The 24,268-nt window shown below is 50.1% G+C and overlaps 2 protein-coding genes across 2 annotated transcripts in view; both read left to right on the forward strand.

The window, feature by feature from the left end:
- Window positions 1–4,931: 4,931 nt before the first annotated feature.
- Window positions 4,932–23,561, forward strand: LOC125941361 (uncharacterized). Its single transcript, XM_049658426.1, has 3 exons — window positions 4,932–5,329; window positions 21,032–22,719; window positions 23,451–23,561. Exons 2-3 carry the CDS (start codon window positions 21,289–21,291, stop codon window positions 23,559–23,561), a joined length of 1,542 nt encoding a protein of 513 aa, XP_049514383.1. The 5' UTR covers window positions 4,932–5,329; window positions 21,032–21,288.
- Window positions 23,562–23,722: 161 nt separating this feature from the next.
- The window catches only part of LOC119434033 (uncharacterized), a 1,777-nt gene continuing 1,231 nt past the window's right edge, over window positions 23,723–24,268 (forward strand). Inside the window, exons 1-2 of the mRNA XM_037701337.2 lie at window positions 23,723–23,764; window positions 23,821–24,268. The exon at window positions 23,821–24,268 is cut by the window's right edge and continues 1,231 nt beyond it. Coding sequence (XP_037557265.2) covers window positions 23,723–23,764; window positions 23,821–24,268 — 490 coding nt within the window. The remainder of the gene's footprint in view (window positions 23,765–23,820) is intronic.

Here is a 24,268-nt window from a genome sequence, read left to right on the forward strand (position 1 = left end):
GGCAGCGCCCTCCTATTCGAGGTGCGTGCGGGCGCACTCCGAACTCTTGACTACCGCAGCCGGTTTGACTGCGCCCCCGAGGTGCAGGCCGCTGTGTGCAGGGTATGCGGTAGCGAGCGGGAGACGGCGGAGCATTTGGTCCTTAACTGTGCGAAGTTGTCTCCCACCCCAAAAGAGGGCACCACCATGCCGCAGGCCCTGACATTGTACTTATGACATTGTACTTATGGCTGACAGCAAGGAAGACTTGCAGAGATTAATGGACATCTGTGGTAAAGAGGGAGATAGCTTAGGTTTGAAGTTTAGTAAAGAAAAATCGGCAGTCATGACTTTTAATGATAATCAGGGCAGCGAGCATAGGATACAGGAGGTTACGCTGGAGGTGGTGGATAAGTACAAATATCTTGGAGTGTGGATAAACAATGGGGCTGAGTACCTAACGGAACATGAAAAATATGTGACGGCTAAAGGTAGCAGAAATGCAGCTGTGATGAAAAATAGGGCACTGTGGAATTACAATAGGTACGAAGTGGTGAGAGGGATTTGGAAAGGGGTGATGGTCCCTAGTTTGACTTTCGGCAATGCGGTCCTGTGCATGAGATCAGAGGTTCGAGCAAGGTTGGAAGTTAAGCAGCGAGGGGTAGGTAGACTGGCTCTGGGAGCACACGGAAATACACCAAATCAGGGGGTACAGGGTGACATGGGATGGACGTCATTCGAGGGCAGGGAAGCCAGCAGCAAGATAGAATTTGAGGAGCGATTGAGAGAGATGGCAGAAAAGCGGTGGGCAAGGAGAGTTTTCAGTTATTTGTACATGAGGAATGTTGATACAAAATGGAGGAAGCTGACCAGAAAACTGTCAATCAAATATTTGGACTGCAGGAGGGGTGCAAACCAGGAAACAGCGGTTAAGAAAAAGGTTAAGGAAACAGAGAGGGGTCTGTGGAAAACAGGGATGCAGACGAAATCAGCACTGAGCACATACCGAACTTTCAAGCAAGAAATTGCCAAAGAAAATATCTACGATAATTCTAGGGGAAGCTCTTTGTTGTTTGAAGCCAGGACGGGAGTATTGCGGACTAAGATGTACCGAGTCAAGTACCAAGGTATAGACACGTTGTGCTGTGCGTGTGGAGAAGAAGAGGAAACGGCTGAACACCTCATACTTTTCTGTAAAGGGCTTAACCCTATAGTGCAAGGCAACGGGGCTGATTTTTTCAAAGCATTGGGGTTTAGGGACAGTGAAGGCAAAATAGACTTTAAGCGGGTAGAAATAACCAAACAGAGGTTATCTGATTGGTGGATAAAATTAAGGCAGGGGTGAAATTTCACCCACCACAAAGTACAAATTATCTTAATAGTCATGGCTAGGTGGCGTATGTCACCGCCCGATTTAAAGGGTTCAGCCTCATCCATCCATCCATCCATCCATCCCTCGGATTTCTCGACGCTGAAGGTGGCCGCTGCTTCGAGGGCGTAGCCACAACTAAAGCTCGCCTAGAGCGGTGGTGGAGAGCGGTAAAACAATCGCGAACGGTGCCGGGTGTGACATAACTCCTATGTGGTATAGACTGTTTTTTCTTTCTTTTTTTCTGTTTTTTTTTTCTTTTGGCTAGGACACTAATATATTGAGTCCACCCGTTACAAAGGGTTCATTAGCCACAAATCATCATCATCATCACGTCAAGCTGCGCGCCCGATACGAATTGGTCCGCGAGTTTCTCCCGCTTTCTGTTGGAAATTCTCGTGCGAAGTAATATTTCGTGCGGTGCCGACAAGTGCTCAGGGATGAGCCGCCGTCAAAGTCGCTGTTTTGTGCCTGTCTGCACAACTGGTTACAAATCGTGCAAAAAGAAGTTGTCGCTCTTCGGGGTACTGTAAGACGAGGAGACGTACCGAAAGTGGCAGCGCAACATACCTCGGGTGGACAAGCCACTCGAACGAAATGCCGCTTTGTGCGAACTGCATTTCGATCCGCAGTTTGTGTCGCGTCACTTTGAACACATCATCAGTGGTGAGCTGGTGCGCCTGGAAAGGAGCAGGCCATTGCTACAACCGGATGCGATACTGACGATCTTTCCAAACGTCCCCAAGTACACCTCCAAGCCAGTGCCCAAGAAAAGTAATCCGAAAGAAATGTTGGACCCACAGTTTGCACCTCCACAAAAAAGAAATAGCGAATCGACGTGGCCTCACCCGACACATCGGATGAAGCACACACGCTTGCCGCCAACTCTGGATTACCAAAATGTGATCGTGCCTTCCAATCAGTGGGGTAAGCACGTTTGTTTCTGAAACTTCCCTTTTTGTCGCATATAGCGTCTGCATACTGGGGCCAATCATGAGCTTGCTTCACGCCCAAAAGCTTGTGCTGTTTCGTTGCGGGGACAGCATGATCGAACACTAAGTGTTTGTACGTGGTGTCGAGCTCTCACTTGATGAGCACTGCGATCCTCCATCCCTCCTAGAGGCTGTTGACAGCATGCAGCTCTGTTCTGACGCTGCGCGGTCGGTGGAGTTCCGTCTTGCGCGAAGCTCCAACATGACAAGCTGGTATGAAAGCCTCTACCCCACGACGTGCAAGGGGCTTGTAAGTGGCCCTGAGAAGTGCTGCATCGCCTCCAAGTACCTCAGAAGGCTATTGCTCAACCAGAGGTGTCGACCTAGGCAGCTAAAGCGTAAGAAAAATTACGCCAGAGAGCTAAAGGCAAGGACCCAAGCTACGGTGCGCCGCCTAAGAGCCAAAGCGAAAAGCTTGGACGAGGCTCTCGCGCAGCAAAAACAGGCAAATCACGCGATTGAAGAAAGTGCACTGAAGAAGAAGATCGAGAAGCTCCCACCCAAACGGAAGGCAGCAATCATGCAGTGCTTTGAAGCTGCAAAAATGATCAATAATTGCACCATATTTTGCTTATAACATACCAGTTTTCAAGAAATCTTGCAAACGTGAAAATATTGAGCGAGTCAAGGCAACTTTTATGCAACATAATCATCGGTGCATGCCAATTAAGGGCAGTTACATATATTTAAGTGAAATCCGATTGCATCTTTCTTTAACGAACAACTCGGACTCAATTCATCTTTGCAAGCAAGAACAGTTTTTTTCGTTCAAGCGTGCGTTTATAGACAATAATTTGGCGCGTAAAATAAGACCGCAGTGAAGGAAAATTCGAGGCGTGTCCGCGCGGCCTCCGAGGTAAACATGCCAAGACGGCCTAGATCTCGCAAGCAAATGACGTGTTGTACGCGAATTTATAGGGCGCATATTTCGCTAAAATGTTGCTGCGATCTTCGCGAACACGAGTGACTGAGCAAGATGTGCCATTTGAGGTAAAGAAAAGGAAATTCGCATCGCGAATCGGGGCGCTTATCCGGCTAGTCGATCGTCGGGCCTGGTCGGGCGACGTGAATACAAGCGTCAGCGCCGCCTTGCGGCTGCATCTCAAACGCGCACGCGAGCGGCGGGGCCTTCGTCACTGAGCTTCATGATCATTCACGGGAGTTCATGAGAATTGTCGCGTCTTTATTCTCGATTATTCTGCGCAGTACGACAATTGAAATTTGGAGTCTGATATCTCGGAGCACGGACACGCTAGAATAATTATTCCGACTGATACTGTGTAGAAACTCGACTGCCTCTAAGTTTTCAATACAAACATACCCACTTACTGCAGTCAACAAAAAATTATTGTTCAATTTTAGTTAATTGGGCTGCTCACAGCGATAATTATCATCTCACGTTAGCATGCCTCCCAGTGCCTAACTTTAAGAAAATCATAAAACTTAGGTTTTAACACCCTGTATTATCAGGCGCAGCCGCCAAGCACATGGCTGTATTGGGTAACGTCCTTTTCCTATAAGCTCGGAGAAACCGATACCTGGCTTCGCTACAGGTCTTATTCCTCTTTCTGGGGTTTTACGTGCCAAAACCAGTTTTGATTATGAGGCACGCCGTAGTGGGAGGCTCCGGATTAATTTTGACCACCTGGGGTACTTTAACCTGCACTACAACGCAAACACACGGGTGTTTTTGCATTTCGCCTCCATCGAAATGCGCCCACCGCGGCCGGTATTTGATCCCGCGATCTCGTGCTCAACGCCTCAGCTGACTGAGCCACCACGGAAAATGTGTTGCTTTAGCCGTATAAAATGCGGTTTTATCGTGAGGAAAAACGGTAAATTTCGGTAAATAAGGAAGGCTACTATCATCATCATCATCATTGACATCAGCCGACCCCCCCCCCCCCCCCCCCCCTCAGAAAAAACCTGGATCCGCCCCTGGAGCCATACAACGCCCGCCAGCGAAGTGCACCATTCAATCCCTTCGCCGTCCTACGCAGTGTTGTGGTTATCCTTTGCTTTCTGTGACCACATTTGCCATTAGAGCTACCCTACCACTTTATGCGCTTTATTGTAACCACCCGACCTCGCGACCGGGACAGTCGCTTTTGAGAGGGGAGAACACACCTCCGGCCACTAGAACGAGAATGACGAAGTGCGTAGTGGAATGCACGCTCTTCGAGTGTCAGCCATTATTAAAGGAACACCGTTTTGCCAAGGCCTAGCTCGTTAACTTCGTGACCATGCCCTTTCACTGACTCCGACGACGACGACTTTGCCCTGAAAATCTCTAAATATCTACAGATCAGTAGCCGTGGTACATCAGTAGCCAGTTACGTCGCATTCCGCGTCACATCGCAACGTTTCTTTGGATTAGTTCATGGAGGAAAGAAACAAAACTCCATGGACTAGTTAAATGATTAATGCTCACAATTATTTTTCCTGTTGCCAATATTTCAGAGTACACTTAACGAACCGTTTTTTCGAATACATGTTTTGCTAAGCCTAGACAAGTTCGCATAATGTTTTTTTTTTTTTTTTTCATACGAATGCTTATGACTTGTTATACAATTGAACAAATCATATTTCTTGTTTTTCTGAGATGTTCTGAAAAGAAATGACGCAATGCTGTTAATAAAAAATTATTTCCGTCGACAAATTTGACATGACAATTCCAGCAGACACTAGCGCCACGCCATGCCGCCCTGTGATGCCACACCGTAATGCAAGTTACTTCGCGCGCTTTACAGTAGGTGTTGTGTGGTTTATCTGACCCATCTAAGCCTCGCTGGACAAGATGCCCACTCTTAGTAGTTAGAGCGTTTTATTTACTTTTTTTTTTTAACCACCGCGAGCTATGACATCCAGCGTTGTTTGCCTGGGCGTTCTCGAGACCGGTCGGATGAAGAAACTAACGCTGCAGGCAGGGCGACAAGAAGAGTTGCTGACGGCTCTCTCATCTCTGGCAACTATCAACGGCAACACATTGGTAAGTCCCTTGGTGTTTGCTATTTAATACCGCGGTGTCGTACAAGCACTTTCGATCGCGATAGAGCCCCGTACGGGTTCGAGAAGTTTGAACCCGACCCTCGCAGTCAAAAGTACCTCGTGTAACCAAACCGGGGTGCCACTTGTTGCAATTTTGAGGGACCGTCGAGTAAAGGGTACACGCTGCCCGAGTATTCCTAAGGCTCATTCACAACGGCGACTTGAGGAGCTCGCGCGACCATTGCGATTCGCGATCAAAAAGCGACCGAAGGCGACTTATGTTCACACCGGCAAGCCCGGCTGAGCGCGACCGGCAAGTCGCAATCCCGTTCTCAGCGAGAACTCTAGGACTAATCTACGCAGTTCGCGTGCACTGTGTAAATTTGTTTCGCGTTCCAGCAATAGCCATGGATTTTGATTCGAGCGAACAGGAAGACGTCGTCCCTGTGCTGATGTGCTCTGCCGTGGTGTCAGCTGTGGCAGCGCGGAAGCCTCCGAAGAAAACGCAACGCTGGTGGGTGCACCCGTGCCTCCGCTCGCGTAAAGTGGCCGGCCACGCACGCCGCCTCCTACCCGAACTTTGTGCGTATGACAACGAGTAATATCGAGAGCAACTTGTAATTTCTAGTTCGCATTGCGTGAGATTCGGTGCATAATATTAAAGCGAAGCTGTTGACCTTTGGGTGGCGTGCTCATCTAACTAACGGCAACGGGAAAAAGGGTTTGTGTCGTGCTTTCCTTTCCTGCTGTTTAGTTTCCAGCGAATGCGCCCGCGTACATTCGACACGTTGCTACAACTGCTGCGTCCGAGAAACACAAGACAAGACACCAATTACCGGCCTGTAGTCTGCATATGGTGGCGTGCACATTGCATTTGGCGTGAGGACGCGGGATAAAAACTCATAACGTCACTTTCGGCGCGGCGCTGATTGCTTGAGCAGCTTTGCGACCACGGTCGCGCGACTGATGAAGGCTCATTCACGCCGGTGGCTCACAGTGGTCGCGCGATCAAGTTGGTCGTGAAGCGACCAGTCACGAATGGTTGCAAATGGTCTCTTTTCTCGAAAAGCTACCATTTTGGGCCAGTCGCTCGCTGCTCGATTTTTCAGTCGCACGACCGTGGTCGCAAAGCTGCTCAACCAATCAGTGTCACGCCGGAAATGATGTCATGTGTTTTTATCCGGCGTCCTCCACGCCAAATGCAATGTCCACGCCACCATATGCAGACTACAGGCCAGTAATTGGTGTCTTGTCTTGTGATGCTGGGATGCAGCAGTGCAGCAACGTGTCGAATGTACTCGGTCGCATTCGCTGGAAGCTAAACAGGAAAAGAAAGCACAACACAAACCCTTTTTCCAGCTGCCGTTCGTTGGATGAGCACGCCACCCAAAGGTGAACAGCTTCGCTTTAATATTGTCACGACCTCGCAGGAGACGTGGAAGCCGGCGTACAGCACGTATACAAGCACTTTATATGAGCAGCAAACACAACGTCGTTGTCGTCTCTGTTTTTCTACCCGCGCGCTACTTCAGCGTCGTTTCCATGGTCGGGCACATACCCGCGGCGACGATATAGCATGTGGCATTTGCCCCTCCTTTGAAAGAAGCATCGTCCCGATGCGCCAAGCGCCTAAGAAAGTGCAGTGATGGTGCAAAAGTGAGGTCATGATGCCAAATATGGCTTCATACGAAGCACGTGCACAACCTCGGGCAGATGCTGCCGGCGTTTGTAGCAGTAAGGACTGTCGGGCACAACTTCATAATTCACGTCACTGATGCGGCGTAGAACTGTGTACGGCCCGAAGTATCTTCGCAGGAGCTTGTCCGGCACAACTTCATAATTCACGGCACTGATGCGGCGTAGAACTGTGTACGGCCCGAAGTATCTTCGCAGGAGCTTCTCAGATAGCCCCCGCCGACGAATAGGAGTCCAAACCCACACCTGGTCGCCGACGTTGTATGTGACGGGTCTGTGTCGAAGATTGTAGTGTCTGGCATCGTAGTTCTGTTGCTCTTGGATGTGCAAGCGTGCAAGCTGCCTTGCTTCCTCGGCGCGTTGCGTAAACTCCTCGGCACCAGTCTCGTGATCACCACACTCGTGTGGCAGCATCGCGTCCAACAGTGTTGTTACTTCCCGGCCATAGACGAGGCTGAAAGGTGTCACGCGTGTTGTCTCCTGGTGAGCCGTGTTGTACGCAAATGTAACATATGGTAAAATCTCGTCCCAGTTCTTGTGGTCGACGTCGATGTACATACTCATCATGTCTGCCGGAGTCTTATTCAAACGTTCTGTCAGCCCATTGGTTTGGGGGTGATAAGCAGTTGTCTTTCGGTGAGTTGTACCACTTAATCGCAACACGGTATCCGGAAGCGCGGCCGTGAAAGCAGAACCTCTGTCGGTAATGACCACTGCGGGAGCGCCATGCCTTAGGACGACGGCTTCGATGAAAAATCGTGCTGCTTCGGCTGCTGTTCCCCGCTGGAGAGCACCTGTTTCGGCGTATTGGGTAAGATAATCTGTGACGACGATTATCCATCTATTGCCGGCAGAAGACACTGGAAATGGACCTAAAAGGTCCATGCCAACTTGTGCGAACGGCGCTTGCAGTATCTGAACAGAATGCAGCAGTCCAGCAGGCTTGACGGGTGGGGTTTTGCGGCGCTGGCAATCCAGGCATGTCTGGACATAACGTTTCACGACCGGCGCAAGTCTCGGCCAGTAATACTTTAGCCTAATTCTGGATAATGTGCGGGAGTAGCCCAAGTGACCAGCGGTCGGCTCGTTGTGACAGGCGTGTAGGACTTCGTTCCGTAGAGATGCGGGAACGACAAGTAGGTAGCTGCTGCCACTGGGTGAAAAGTTTTTTGTAGAGAACGTCATGACGCAAGCAAAATGAAGGCAGCCCTGTGGCGAATAACCTCGGCACGCAGCTTGTTTTTCCCTCTAAGTAATCAATAAGAGGAACCAGTTCTGCGTCTTCGCGTTGCAGGCGTGAAACGGCGACAGCGTCTACCATGCCTAGAAAAGCCGCGTCGTCATCGTCGTGCAATGCAGTCTCAACAGGCGACCGAGACAGGCAGTCGGCGTCGGCGTGCCGCTTCCCCGATTTGTAGACAACAGTGAAGTCGAACTCCTGTAGCCGAAGGCTCCAGCGTGCTAGCCGACCAGCTGGATCTTTTAATTTAGTCAGCCAGCAAAGTGCATGGTGATCACTGACGACGGTGAAACAGCGACCATATAGATATCGTCTATATATTGTATAGACGGTCCAGGTTTGCCATTTGAGGCCTGAGAGTACCGTGTCCATGAGTCGTTGAAACGTTGCTGGCGCAGAACACAAACCGAAGAGAAGCACCTGAAATTCATAAAGTCCATCGGGTGTCACAAAAGCGTTTTTTTCACGGTTTCTCTCATCAACTTCGATTTGCCAGTAGCCGCTTTTCAAGTCCATCGACGAAAAGTAACGTGCGTTTCTTAGCCGGTCCAGTGAATCATCGATACGCGGTAGTGGATAAACGTCTTTATTTGTGATCTGGTTGAGTTTTCGATAGTCGACGCAGAAGCGCAGACTACCGTCCTTTTTCACCAATACGACAGGCGATGCCCACGGACTCTTAGTTGGCCGAATAACTCCGTCCTCAAGCATCGTCTTCACTTGTTTTTGGATTGCCTCTCGCTCTTTCGGTGCTACACGATAAGGATTCTGCCGGATGGGTCTTGCGTCGTCTTCGGTGATAATACGGTGCTTGGTGAGCGGCATCTGGCTAACTCTTGACGTAGATGAGAAGCAGGTGTTAAACTCATTGATGAGCTCAAGAATGCTGTTGCGTTCGATGGGCGATAAAGTTCGACTGACATCAACCACAGGTGCAGGCATAGGCGCGGTGGACGCCGCGTGCTGCACTGAGAGGCAGTCTTGTATTGGGGCAATTTCGTCCAAGCAAGCAACAGCAGTGCCTTTAACAATCTGTCGACGTTCCCTGCTAAAATTTGTCAGCAGGAGTTCAGCATGTCCGTCGAGTACATTAATTACGGCCCTGGCGACGGAAACGCCCTGACTCAGTACTAGTGCGTTGATGTGTTCAGCGACGCAAGGCCCGGTGTGCAAGTTATTGCAGATGACAGGCACGAGGGAACAACTTCGCGGCGGAAGCGTGATAGTCGTCGTCGGCGATACGTAAACGCGGTCGCTGGTCATCCGCGGGGTCGACGTCTTCGGAGCTCGTAGCAAATGTCACCATGCGGTCGCGGACATTAATAACTGCACCGTACTCCCTCAAGAAATCCATTCCCAAAATAAGTTTTTTACAGCATTCAAAGAGAATGACGAGGGTGGCAACGAAGGCTGAACCGGCGATTATGATTCTGGCTGTGCATTTTCCAATCGCGTCATCAACTGGCCCCCGGCAGTTCTGATGTTGGGCCTGGTCTGATGTCACTTTTCTTAGTCTGTCGGCTAGCTTTAGACTCATTATCGAAAAATGCGAACCAGTGTCAACGAGAGCGGCCACTTGGTGGCCGTCAATGCTAACGACAAGATCGGCGCTGACGGCGTCTGTTACATGTGGTGTGGTTGGAATCGTCGGAGTCGTAGAGTCGTCGATCGTCGGTGATGGGGGTTCTTGGGAAGCTGGATGGTTTGCAACCTCACCCCCGGAGGTCGCTGCCTCTAGTTTCCCGGCGCGGGCTAGGAGACCTGCCCCTAGAGGCGTCAGGAAAATCGCGACGGGTTAGCTGGGTGTAACGAGCCGGTGATGGGGAACGCGATCGATGCGTCGTTGAACCTTCCGGTCGAAAGTTGGAAGGATTGTCGTCGCATGTACGCGGAGCATCAAACTGAGGGTAACTATAGTTGGTGGGAAATCTGGGAAACCTAGCTGCGCGGTAGTGGAAAGCTCGATAAACATGTCCTGCTTCACCGCAATGAAAGCATAGCGGCCGGCGGTCAGTGGTGCGCCACAAATCGGTTTTTCGTAGCGGATAGCCGGCAGGGGGGAATTCTCCGTAAGACCGCGGCGCAGCGATCGGCTGTTGGCGATACGGCATTGCTGGCGGCTGCTGTGACTGTCGGAAGATAGGGCGTCGGGGATGGCAGCGGTGGCTGCGTCGGAGTGGTCGACGGTGTCAGGAGCATCGGAGTGTGGCGGGAGGTGGACGACAGAGCTTCCGCGTTACCCGCGCGCTACTTCAGCGTCGTTTCCATGGCCGGGCGCATACCCGCGGCGACGATATAGCATGTGGCAATACTATGCACCAAATCCCACGCAATGTTAACTAGAAATTACAACTTTCTCTCTATAATACTCGTTGTCATGCGCACAAAGTTCGGGAAGGAGGCGGCTTGCGTGGCCAGCCACTTCACGCGAGCGGAGGCACAGGCGCACTAACCCATAGCGTTTTCTTCGGAGGCTTCTGCGCTGCTACAGCTGACACCACGGCAGAGCACATCAGCACAGGGACGACGTCTTCCTGTTCGCTCGAATTGAAATCCAGCCATCATTCGAATCAAAATCCATGGCTGTTGCCGGAACGCGAAACAAATTTACACAGCGTCATCGAAGTGCGCATGAACTGCGTAGATTCCTCTATAGTGTTCTCGCTGAGAGTGATACTCTCCGGGATTGCGACTTGCGAGTCGCGCTCAGCCGGGCTTGCCGGTGTGAACATTGGTCGCTTTTTGGTCACGAGTCGCAAATGGTCGCGCGACCTCCGCAAGTTGCCGGTGTGAATGAGCTTTAAATCGAGCAGCGAGCGACTGGCGCAAAATGGTCTCTTTTGGAGAAAAGTGACCATTTGCGACCAACTTGGTCGCGCGACCACTGCGAGTCGCCGATGTGACTGAGCCTCTACAACTCTTCCCAGCCTTGTGAGGACCTGCACAAAGATAAAAAGCCACTTGCCGATGACAAAATTTTTTGACAGTCTGGAGACTGCGCTTCTCGCCCATGTCGGAGACATCGGCAAGAAACACAGCGCAATACAGCTCGAGAAAGCAAGAACATAAGCACATTTCATGCTTCGTGTTGATGAGTGAAACATGAATGTAACCTGCCGGAGATATTGATCCTTCTCTCGAAACTGCTGTTATCCACATAATTGTCTTCACTATTGCTTAGCCTTGTTTACGAAGTCAGAACATGTGCCCCACGTGATTGATTACGAAGTTAATCAATTAAACTGGTGATTAGCTAACACCACACTGCAATTTCTCGTATAAGTGGTATCCTTATTTTCAAGTAAGTCTATTTCCATTAAAGAAAAGACGGGGAAAGCTGATATACAGGGCATTATTTTTTTGTTGTCAGGCAAATTTTTATGGAAATGCTACAAGCGTAGTGAACGTGGCGTTGTAGAGAAGTTTCCAAGTCGAGTGGACATGTGCTTTCATATGCGGGCGAATCATTGTGTTCCCATTGTGGCATTGATATTGACCTGACTGACATGAAATGATAGTGTGAGGCAAAGTTCCTTTTGAACTTTTGAATTATTCTCCTAAGTACTATTGCCACGCTGCACTGGCACCATATAAAAGTATCAACAGTTTGCTTATGGGTATCCATCACGAGAGCTGGTACAAAAGTATCCACACTTCCTCGACAACATGAGTTGTAGGACAAGTGGCTTGGTAAACATCACTCTTCTTTTGTTAATGATTGTCAGACTATGCCTATTAGCTTGGAATATTTGTCACTCTGCATACCTACCTTGTATGATGAAATTGATGTCAATATATTATGCTCTTATGCGGCATTTTTCAGAGCTAGACTGCTGCCAGAAGAAAAATATTTTGTTGAAATATGGTTTGTCATTTCATGCAGTCACCAGTTGCTGGACACATTTCACATTATTGGTTTTAAATAGTCACAATAATGCTTTCAGAATGGCTTTTGGCCGCTGAGGCTATGAGTAAAGTGTCTGAGCATGAGAAGTTATCTTTACTACGTGTATACAGGCAGCTCTGGAGAGGTAGCACATACTAGTCAGGTTGAGTATTTGGGCCTTGGTTTTCCTACACGCAACCATGAAGGTTACCATGAAAGATTTGATAAGCACAAGCTCACAGGTTCTGAAGCCCTCCCTAAAGCGGTCTCTCGTAGCCCTAGCTTAGGACGTTAAACATCATGGATGAATGGCGGTGTTGCATCGCGTGCGAAATGTAAGAAAAAGGACAGAGAAGAGTAAATAGTGCTAACTTCCAACTGATGTTTATTTGCAGATGATCATTATTAGACAGTTTTAGTTTAGCGTGGTTACCGGAATAGCGGGCGTACCGGAATAGCGGGATCGAAATGCGCATGCGCAGAACGCTAAATGGCCATACCGTTTACCGTGCGCACGCTATTTCTCAGAGTTAACGTTAGCGTGTTTACGGAGTGTACGTAAAACATGGCGGCGGTCCCGTCCGCCCCCTTCGAACTGAATTTGGAGTTGCTGTTGAATAATTCACTTCGGTTGGTAGGAAATGACTGCGTAAATAGCTTTCGCTTACCTTCAGGTAGGATCGACAATATGTTTTTATGGATAATTTAGCGGAGTTTTCGAGATAGCTTCTCCTTTTGAACGCGCCTAAGCCTAACGAACGAAATTTTCTCCGAGACGTGAGCGCCACCTGTCGATATAGTCAGGAGATAGGTGCGACGACGGCATATAGCCTCTGAGATGGGAGGATTTCGGAGGCTATGGTAGACAGCTTGTACTGCTTGTCTGGTTCGTTGCAGATCGACGGACATGTGAAGTAAAAATACAACGCACTCCTGGCTTCCATTGCGCTGCCTCTCGCACTTTCCGGATGCACATACACATAGACTTGGTGCCCTATGTATGCGAAATTCAAAGCGTAATGGAATAGCGTCCCGCACGTAAACTACGCTATCACGCTATACTAAAACTCTCTTTCTGCAAAGTTCGTTTGCGGAACGGTAACGCTATTTCCCCTAACCCCGCTATTACGCTAACGCTAAACTAAAACTGTCTATTTCTACTAGCAGCAAACAGAAAAAAGGATACCCAGAGCCAGTGCATCGTTGACAGGTGAGATCGCTTTTGTTAACATGTACCCATGATTTCCCTACGCCCTGCCAAGTAATCATGCTCAAGCCGTGAGAGAGCAATGGACGGGATGCTTAAGCAGCAGTCACCTAACTTGTAAATATTCTCTGCTTGTATGATTTCTTGGGTTAACTGTGGCCTGTGCCTTGCCAATACCACGCAATCATAAAGAAAAGGAGAGCAACCACACTGATGGCAATGAATGCCAAGATGCACCTCAGTATCAGCATCATCATCAAAAATGTGCAAGAACGGGTGCTGACTGAAGGCGCTGTCGTAATTCAGCAAAAGCCGCCTGTTGCTCATTATGCCACACAAATGGTGTATCGTCTCTTGTAAGGCGTGTCAGGGGTTCCGCTATTTTCGAAAAACCTTTAATAAACCGGCGATAGTAGGCGCACAAACCCAGGAAGCGCCGGATGGCCTTCTTATCGGCAGGAGCTGGAAACGCGGCCACAGCGGCAAGCTTGTCGGGATCGGGTCGGACCCCTTTGGCGCTTACCACATGCCCAAGGAACTTGAGCTCTTCGTAACCAAAGTGGCACTTTTCGGGCTTAAGTGTGAGGTCTGCCGATCGGATGGCTTCTAGCACACTCCGTAGGCGGTGAAGATGCTGCTCGAACGTTTCAGAGAAGATGACCACATCATCCAGGTATACAAGACAGGTCCTGGCACTTCAATCCAGTAAGGACAGTGTCCATTATTCGCTGGAAAGTAGCTGGGGCTGAACACAAACCAAAAGCAAGCACTCGAAAATCATAGAGCCCATCTGGAGTCAGCAAAGGCTGTTTTCTCGCGGTCGCAGTTCGTCTACCGCGATTTGCCAGTACCTGCTTTTTAAATCGAGAGAAGAAAAATAGTGAGCACGCTGTAGTCTATCTAATGAGTCGTCGATACGCGGCAGCGGGTACATGCCCTTTTTAGTCATGTTGTTGAGCTTGCGGTAGTCGACACGTAGCGTTCCATATTTCTTTTTAACAAGAACGACCGGAGACGACCACGGGCTGTTGGAAGGTTCGATTACGCCATCGTCAAGCATCTCCCGGACTTGCGTACGTGTGGCTTCGCGTTCTCTTGCCGACACGCGGTAAGGCTGCTGGTGTATCGGGCGTGCGTCTTCGTACGTGATGATCTTGTGTTTAGTGATGGAAGTCTGGCGTACCTTGGAAGAATGTGCGAAGCAGGTCCTGCATTCAAGCAAGAGCTTGCGCAGTGCTGTCTGGCTATCGGTGGACAGTTCAGAATTGATGTCGAGATGGCCCAGAGACGTGTCTGCCGTCTCCACTACTTCTGACGTGAAACAGTTAACGTTTGCTACTGCTAACGAAGTGCCGAAGTAGCAAACACTAACGAAGTAGCAAACGCTGCCGCGGAACAGGTGTCGGTGCTCGTAGCTAAAGTTGGTAACAAGCAATTGAGAATGACCAGCACGAATCCTGTATTACACTGCGAGCCACAGAAACACCTTGCTTCAGTAGGTGTTCCAAGTTACTTTCGGCCACTGCTTCGCCATCGCGTAAGTCCACAGCATGTGACGTCGACGAGGACACTGGCTCGTGGAGGAAGCGTTACACTGTCTGCAGAAACACGAAGTACGTCGTCGCGCCGTTGGCCGTCTTGCACGTCGATTGCTCGTTCGGCAGAGAAAGTGATATGATGCTCTTGCAGATCGATAATCGCGCCGTACTCCTGCAGGAAGTCAACCCCAAGGGTAACATCGCGGGAGCATTCGCATAAAACAAGGCAGCTCGCTACGAATGTAGATCCTTGAATCTCAACTCTAGTCGTGCAGGCGCCCAGCGGAGTAACGATGTGGCCGCCAGCCGTCCGAATCTGCGAGTTATGCCAGGGCGTGATCACTTTCTTCAGCTGCGTTGCTATTTTCCCGCTTAGTATCGTGTAGTCTGCGCCGGTGTCCACTAAAGCGCTAACGGCATAACCGTCAATAGTGACTTGTATATCGAGCGAAAGCCGGTCGTCCCGTTCAGCTGCAGGTGATGTCGGATCGGTATGTTTCCGTAACTGCGTCCGTATGAGGTCTTCAGCGCTTCTTCCGTCAGCGACCTCGCCCCCAAAGATCGCCTCTGTTAGTTTTCCCGGCGGGGACTGGTCGACCGCATCGGGAGAATACCGCTGGGGCGGAGGTGAAAATCGTCGTGGAGACGGCGATCGCGACTGCCGCCTGGCAGGCGGTGGCAAGCGCTGCTGAGAGAGGTAGACCTCAATGTCCCGGGGTCGCTGGCCGTATTGGGGCGGCGGCGAGTATGCGGAAAAGCCGCGAATCCCAAGGCGCCGGTATGGGCACTGGCGGTACAAGTGGTCAGCTTCACCGCAGTGGAAGCACAGAGGCCGATGATCGGGTGTGCGCCATACATCCGACTTCCGAGGGGGCGGGCGTCTGTCGTCGACGTAGTGAACTGCTTGCTCCGAACGATGGGCAAATGGAGCGGCATGAACAACGGGTGGCGGTGTACACCCAGCGACGTAGTACGGTATCGGCTGCGCCGACTGAACTGACACCGTAGGAGGAGCACGAACGAACAGCAGTGGAGAGGAAGCAGGGAGCTTCCGCTTTTCCGCGTAGGTCGCAAGGGGGTATTCAGGAGGTACTGCCGCAGCGTTATCAGGAGGTAAGGTGTCACGGAGCGCTTGGTGCAGTTCGTCCTTGATAATGCTCGCTATGGAGCTTACCGTAGGGCGCCGTGTTACCGCGGCCTTTTGCAACTCTTCACGCACTACAGAGCGGATGAGTTCTAGCAGACAGTCACCGTTGCTTCCTATGGCCGTGAAAATGTCAGCAGCAGACATGCTGTTCGCTTGCCACTCATACAGGCTCGAGCGATGCAGAAGCATCTTTTTTATGGTCACGGCCTCGGAGAAGAACTCCGCGACAGTCTTCGGAGGGCTCCGCACGAGGCCAGCGAGGACTTGCTCCTTGACCCCGCGCATGAGATGACGTAACTTCTCCGTCATTCTTGGATCCGCTCGTCTGAAGAGGCGTGTCATGTCTTCGACGTACGTGGTCACAGTTTCGTTTGGCTACTGGACGCGCACCTGAATTGCTCGTTCCGCTCGTTCGTGGCGATAAGCACTGGTGTAAGTCTCCAAAAGCTGACGACAAAATTCGCGCCACGACGTCAGTTGCTCCTCGCGGTTCTGAAACCACGTACGCGCCCTATCCTCCAGGTAGAAGTAGACGTGTCTGAGTTTTTCCGTGTCGTTCCATTCGTTCACGGAGGCCACGCGCTCGTATTCGACCATCCAGTCTTCGACGTCCTCTCTAAATCCTTTAACGAGGATCAATTGGAGGGCAAATCTGGTGCCAGCAGCCGTGGTAATTCTAGCTCCAATAGCGTATACTAAAGCTGCTGCGGTTAAAAAGCTCGTAGTTGGATCTCGGTTCCAGACGAGTAGTGCATCTACCCGATGCGCCGGCTCGGACTGAACATCATGCCGGTCCTTTCTTGGTGCACTTCATTGTGTGCTTCGAGAAGGCCGGTGCTTTTACTTTGAAAAAATTAGAGTGCTCAACGCAGGCGAGTCGCCTGAATAAACTTGCATGGAATAATAGAACAAGACCTCGTTACTGTTCTGTTGGTTTTTGGAATACGAGGTGATGATTAAGAGGGACAGACGGGGGCATTCGTATTGCGGCGCTAGAGGTGAAATTCTTGGACCGTCAGCAAGACGAACTACTGTGAAAGCATTTGCCAAGAATGTTTTCTTTGATCAAGAATGAAAGTCAGAGGTTCGAAGGCGATCAGATACCGCCGTAGTTCTGACCATAAACGATGCCAACCAGCGATCCGCCTGAGTTACTCAAATGACTCGACGGGAAGCTTCCAGGAAACCAAAGTATTAGGGTTCCGGGGGAAGTGTGGTTGCAAAGCTGAAACTTAAAGGAATTGACGGAAGGGCAACACCAGGAGTGGAGCCTGCTGCTTAATTTGACTCAACACGCGAAAACTTACCCGGCCCGGACACTGGGAGGATTGACAGTGTGAGAGCTCTTTCTTCATTCGGTGGATGGTGCTGCATGGCCGTTCTTAGTTGGTGGAGCGATTTGAATTGAATTTGAATTGAATCTTTATTTTCATGTATCATACATGAAGGATGGCGAGAGTAAAAGCTGTATAATAGCAGCTTGACTAGCTCCCACTACCTACAAAAGGGCTGCAAAGCAGTGACATCAAATAGTAAACAAAACATATTATACCAGAGAGGAGATATGCAAACTTTTACAATAACAATAATTCAGAATTATTACAAAAAGTTTTAACATGATACAATAGTTATTGATAAAGCATCGCAAAATAGAAGAGAAAGGGGAAATATATACGCATGATGAAAATACATAACTAGATTACAGCGATACAATTGGATACATCACACATATAATGAATAGCTGATATGAATTAGCAATAAAATGATAAAAACAATGAAATGGCGTCCATTGAAGTCATATGTTCATATTATTACCACTAAGATAATTTAACATCTTTGGAATAACATTGCGTAGCATCTGGTCACCATAGTTCGTACATGAACGAGGCACTAACCAACGATCATGCTGGCGTGTATCATATTTACTCTCGGTGGGTTTTAGGTTGGCTAGATCAGAAATTATTGTTCTTTGTCCGAGTTCTTTATCGCCTTACAAATGTTGTAATTGTAAAGACCCTGCATACCTATTAGCTTATATTTTTCTTGTATATAACTTAGTGAATGATTAGACTTTTTTTTAGCAACAATTTTAAGAAATCTATATTGAAGTCTTGCAAGCTTATCAATGTTTGTTTGCGTTGTGTCACCCCATACGAGAAAACAGTAGTGAGCATAGGATAGAAACAACGAATGTTAAATCATAAGTATTGTTTCAACGGAAGTAGATAATGGTTGCGATAAATGATACCAAGTATACGCGAAGTTTTTGTTACTACCTGCTGTACATGTGTGTCCCATAAGTGATAACATGTTATTCGAAAATGTGACACCTAAAGCTTTAACATGATCGACAATTCAGGAATAACGTCATAGTTGACGTCGCTAAGGCATCATAGAATGTTGTATGGTCCGAAGTATAGGCGTAGAAGTTTCTCCGCGAGGCCCCGGTGGCGTACTAGAGACGACGCATCGATGGTGTTGATTGTAACGTCGGGCATCTCGGACTTGCTGTCTAGTTATGCGAACGCGCGCGAGCTGTCTTGCTTCTTCGGCGCGCACTGTAAGATCTGCGGCGTGAGTCTCGGAACCGCTGGAATCATGAGGCAGCATAGCATCCAGCATTGTAGTCACTTCTCCACCTTGGAGGAGACTGAATGGTATCATTTTTGTTGTTTCTTGCCGAGCCGTGTTATAAGCAAATGTGACGTAGGGTAATATTTGGTCTCAGTTCTTGTGGTCCACATCGACATACATGCACAGCATGTCTGCGAGAGTCTTGTTGAGGCGCTCAGTAAGTCCATTGCTTTGCGGGTGATAGGCTGTTGTCCTGTGTGCCGTGCCACTCAGCGTTAGTGCAGTTCGCAAAAGTTTAGCCGTGAACGTGGTTCCCCTGTCGGTTACGATGACCGCTGGAGCACCGTGCCTCAGGGCGACGTTTTCAATGAACTGTGCGGCCTCGTCGGCTGCGCTTGGAAGTGCCTTGGTTTCTGCGTGAGGTAGTCTGTCGCAACTATGATCCACTTATTTCCGGCACCAGATATTGGGAATGTGCCCGAAAGGTCCATCCCAATTTGTGCAAACGGCGTTTCTGGCACTGGAACAGGATGTAATAGTCCGGCAGGTTTCGCAGGTGGTACTTTTCGTCGCTGGCAGTTGAGGCACGTTCGAACGTGCTTCACCTGTGCTGCAAGCCGTGGCCAGTAGTACTTCTCTTTGATCCACGCTAATGTTCTTGTGTACCCTAGGTGGCCTGAGGTAGCTTCGTGACAGGCCTGCAATATTTCATTGTGGAGAGTTTTAGGGACGACTAGTAGATATCTGTTCCCTGTTGAAGAGTTCTTTCTAAAAAGAACATTGTTGTGTATGCAGAATGATGGCAGGTTCCTTGAGAAACAATCCAGGCTTGTTTGTGGTGCGGCCTTCTAAGAAATCAATTAGAGGAGCGAGCTCCTGGTCCTCTTGTTGCTGACAGACGGTGGCCGCATCAACAACTCCTAAAAAGCCTGTGGATTTCGTCATCATCTCGACCTGACGAGGTCGGCGATCTGGAAAGCCAGTCCGCATCTAAGTGCTGCCTTCCTGATTTATAGGCCACTGTCATGTCGTACTCTTGAAGCCCTACGGCTTCAAGAGTACGACATGTTTGGCCCAGCGTGCCAAACATGCAGATGGATCTTCATGTTGGTCAACCAACAGAGAGAATGGTGGTCACTTATGACTTGAAATCGGCGGCCGTATATGTATGGGTGGAACTTGGTAACTGCCCATACTACAGCCAAGCATTCCTTCTCTGTGTTGGAGTAGTTCGATTAGGCACGTGACAGTGTTCTACTCGCGTAAGCGATGACTCTCAGTGCTGTTGTAGTTGTAGGTTGGGTTGGGTTGGGTTGGGTTGGGTTGGGTTAGGTTAGGTTAGGTTAGGTTGGGTTGGGTTGGTTAGCGTGACTCTAGTGCTGGTTTGTAGGTTTTAGGTTGGGTTGGGGTTTGGGTTGTTTAGTGGGTGGGTGGGGGGTCTGTTTAGGTCGGGTCGGGTCGGGTGTTTAGTAGTCGGGTCGGGTAGGTCGGGTGGGTTGGGGGTCGGGTTGGTTCCGTTGGTTGGTTATGTCGAGGTAGGGTCGGTTCTGTCGGTGTGAGGTTCGGGTTTCGTTGTTTAGTTGTGTTGGGTTGGGTTGGGTTTGTGTGGTTGGTTTGTATGTTGGTTGGGGTTGTTTGGTGGGTTGGCAGCGTCCTTTCTGTGGTCCCTTGTGATGCGGAGCTCCCAGTGCCGCCCACCTGAGTAGTGGTGGCGGATGTCATGTTGATGGGTGGCCACGGACACTTTTCAACCATGATTCAACTGGCCATTTCGTTCTGTTGGGTTAGCGCCCACCGACGCCACAGTCGGGTTGGGTGCGGCGCTCTCACATGGTGGCGGTGTCGAAGGAAAAATAAAAGCGCAGCGCGGTTGAAGCGCAAGCTCGGCACGCGCAGTCGTTCCAAAAGCCAGCCACGCTGGTTGGGTCGGTTGGTTAGGTTAGGTTAGGGTTAGGGGTTAGGTTAGGTTGGTTGGGTTGGTTGGGTTGGGTTGGGGGTGGGTTAGGTTAGTTGGGTTGGGTTAGTGAGGTTGGGGTTGGGTTGGGTTGGGGTTGGGTTGGGTTGGGTGGGTTGGTTAGGTTAGGTTGGGTTGGGGGTTAGGGGTTGGTTAGGTTAGGTTGGGTTAGGTTGGGTTAGGTTGGTTAGGTTAGGTTGGGTTAGGTAGGGTCGGGTCGGGTCGGGTGGGTTGGGTCGGGTTGGGTTGGGTCGGGTCGGGTCGGGTCGGGTCGGGGTTCGGGTCAGGTCAGGTTGGGTTAGGTTGGGTTAGGTTAGGTTAGGTTAGGTTAGGTTGGGTTAGGTTAGGTAAATAGAAGCGTCTCAGGTTAAATAGAAGCGTCTTTGGGGTATTATGGCAGCTGGTGTTGTTGTCGCTACCGCTACCGTGTATGTGTATTTGCAGTGATGGTGCTGTTTCCAGGACACCACTACTTGGGACCCGGAAGCCACAAGGGCAAGGATCCCATTGACGAGGACGACCGCATCGCCAAGCATCACGACGAGGCGTACGAGCGAGCCGAGAGCGACGCAGACGTGTTTGCTGCCGACCGAGCCTCGACGAAGGAATTTTTCCACGACTTTGTCTCGACTGGCAACTGGCACTCTGCCTTGGGAGCAGTCGGTTTGGGTGCGAAGAACGTGGTCGAGGAGCACGTACTAGGCCGCAGCCTCTATGGAATGCCCCCAGTCAGAACCGGACGGAAACGTGCAAATCACGGGGACTCAGATCCAACAGCACCAAAACGAGTTAACGACGACCCAGGCCCCACCAGCAGTGACGCGGAAATGTCCTCGGCGGAGGAGCTACAATCGGATGCCCCTGCAAGAGCAGCAACCGGGGGAGCAGGCGTTGGAAGTAACCATCCGTCTTCCTCCGAATGCGTTCAGCAAATTTTGCGAGTTCCTCGCGACCACGGAGTGGTCTCAGTATTCAGTGACAGCAAGATTGTCACCACCTGGGGCTACTGTATGCTAAAGACATCGCTCAAGTACGACAGCGAAAAAACTTTTCCCGGCATCGTGACGAGCATGTCGCGCCTACCCGTCGACCGGCCTTACCTGTACATTCCGCACGGCACTTACCTTAACTTTCCGGCTCACACAAAGGCTCTGCAGTGCTCTGTCAAGGTGACTCCCCACGGCTTGCGAACTCCTTGGAAGACTGGCTCGTCGGTCGTGCAACCAGTCAATTCGGACATGCTAGTTTACGGCCTGGCCTCTGTGGGCTTGAACCATCACATGGACACGGCCATGTGCCGCATAACGCAGGGCACAACACACAACGCAATGAAACCGGCAAGTATTCGCCCCTTTAAGGCAGACGACCACGCCGAACTGGCCAAGAGCTACTGGGGTCTGAACATAGCACCGGGCATGGAAACGCAACTCAATGACGATGCGTCCAACATCCCTACGAGCATGGGAGCACCCCGGCACAACTTTGCTTACGACTTTATACACATTGAAAATGCGTCTCCTCGCTTGACCAAGTTCGTAAACCAGTTTCCGTTCAAGGGTCACGTGGGCACTCCAATTATCAACTACGAGCACAAGTTTAAAAACGCGTGGCTTCGCATGGGTCACACGTACAATGCCGGCAACGAACTACTGACCCACTCGTCACTTGGTCTGCCGTCGGACGTGGTAACTTACAAAACGAGCAACCTGTCTAATGCGGAATCGAACACTCAACTCCCGGAAGAAAACACAGTGATGCGCCTTCGCCCGCTCGATTTTTACAGGCGACACATCAGGTATCTGGACACAATCGAGAAGTCTTGGTACCGCAGAGGTCTCGCACCCATGGAACTCGACGCGATTCAACCGAGCCTCGCCTTTGGCATCATGGCAGTGTCCAAATCAAACAAGGACGATCCCGGCAGCACTGACAAGTTTCAAGACGTCACAGCCTTCTTCCAAGTGGACACGGAACTTGTAGTGCACAGCAGCTTGGACACCATTGCCGCCGACACGGTAATGCTACCCTCCAGTGCAGGCCCGTATCTACGCCACACACACTACAAGATCAAGTTGCCTTACAACAGTCCTGTCACGCCACGGTCGCCCTGCCCACCTGGCAAACACGGAGGAAGACATCAAAAACTACATGTTGGAAGTGGAGAAAATCGCGGCCGAGCAGCGCGGCGATCCCCGAGAGGACCTGCAGCCACCAGTACGCACCCTACGATCAGTCTCGGTACCATTTGCCCCGGAATAAAAACAACAATGAACCAGAATAAAATTGTTTATTGTCATTCTTCAAAATCTTGTAAATGTCCACGCAAGAGTTGAGGCCGTTCCTCGTCTTCCATTTCCCCTTGCATAAATGCTTCAAATTCTTCTTCTGCTTGTCTACGCAAGTACTGCACGTCAGCTGACATGTCTTCCATACGTTCGTTGTCTTGCATTTCGACAAGATCTTCAATAATTTCATCGGTCAATAATAGCTCACGAATGGCACTTTGTTGTGGCAAAGTAGCTTGATTTCCTCCTTCATCCACGTCCATCGCTTCATCCTCCTTTGCCTGCACACAATTAGAATGCAATGTAGCAGCAGTCGTCGACGCTCTAACTCTCAGAGTGTTAAAAATATACTATATATCTTTTTCTGAGTGGAACCTACAACAACTACTACAAAGCAAAAACAAACTCACCAGCATCCTGGAGCTCCTCCCTCGCTGTCGTCGTCGTCGCAGCCGACCGCCGACTGTGCTCCTACACTCGAATCAGCCCCCTTATATACAGCCGGCTGTCCTTGGGGACTTGGGCGTTTCCTGCCTGGCTGACCTTGTCTCTCTCACTCGAACTGGTTTTGACTCCGCCCCTGGTGGGTATAAAAGGCGAGCGCATCTCGGTCCTCATCGCAGTCTGCTCCCAGCCGGCAGCCAGGAAGGACCCCAGGAGGACCCCAGGAGGACCAGGAGAACCAGGAGGCTACAACTTTGCAGTGAGTGGACCTACGGTTACCATTTTAAGTTTATGACGTAGGGCTAGGTGTATTGCAGGGAAGCCAACTTTACAGGGGCGTTTTGTGGGGAAGCCGACTTTACAGGGGTGTAGTGCAGTGAAGCACAGGGGCAATGAAATTGGGCTTAAATTTGTTTTTCAGAACATGTCTGACGCAAAGAGGAGACACGAGGAAGACGAAGATGAGGTACCTCTACACTATATTTTGGAAGTATTTTTTGGTGACGATACCTATATCTCTAGGGACAAGCTGCAGACTATATTGATGCAAGCTACGAAAGTTATACCAGCCAGTCTAATGAGAGCTTGGAGGAGTTTGAGACAATTGATCGAGGCGTGGTCGAGCTATCAGGAACAGACGCTGGGCAACCAGGAACATCACGAAGAGGAGTATCAGAAGATTTACAATCCCCTCCGGTGTGGGCACTGCAATTACAAGACATTCCAAAACGAAGAAGAATTGTGCATGATGTGTTTCCCGCCAGAGACGACGGAGAAGCTCAGGACATTTGTAATGAAATTATTAGAAGATTTGAACTCGGACCAACACAGTACGGAGTCGCGGCAGTCTCTGTCCACACACGAGACACTAGCATCCCACACGTCCACGTTGTCCACGACTGCAGCTGGAGCAACGGGAGCTGCCGATGTGTATCATTCTCTGGCTTTGTGCGACGACCAAACCGCTCAT

This window comes from Dermacentor silvarum, chromosome 11 (assembly GCF_013339745.2).
Source record: "Dermacentor silvarum isolate Dsil-2018 chromosome 11, BIME_Dsil_1.4, whole genome shotgun sequence".
NCBI classification, from domain to species: domain Eukaryota; kingdom Metazoa; phylum Arthropoda; class Arachnida; order Ixodida; family Ixodidae; genus Dermacentor; species Dermacentor silvarum.

Bases quoted from the DNA above. Each gene is read 5' to 3' on its own strand.
- LOC125941361 (XM_049658426.1), top strand. From the start codon at position 21,289: ATGCCCCCAGTCAGAACCGGACGGAAACGTGCAAATCACGGGGACTCA. The intron at 22,720-23,450 runs GTTGGAAGTGGA...TGGGTATAAAAG, and splicing joins GAAGACATCAAAAACTACAT to GCGAGCGCATCTCGGTCCTC.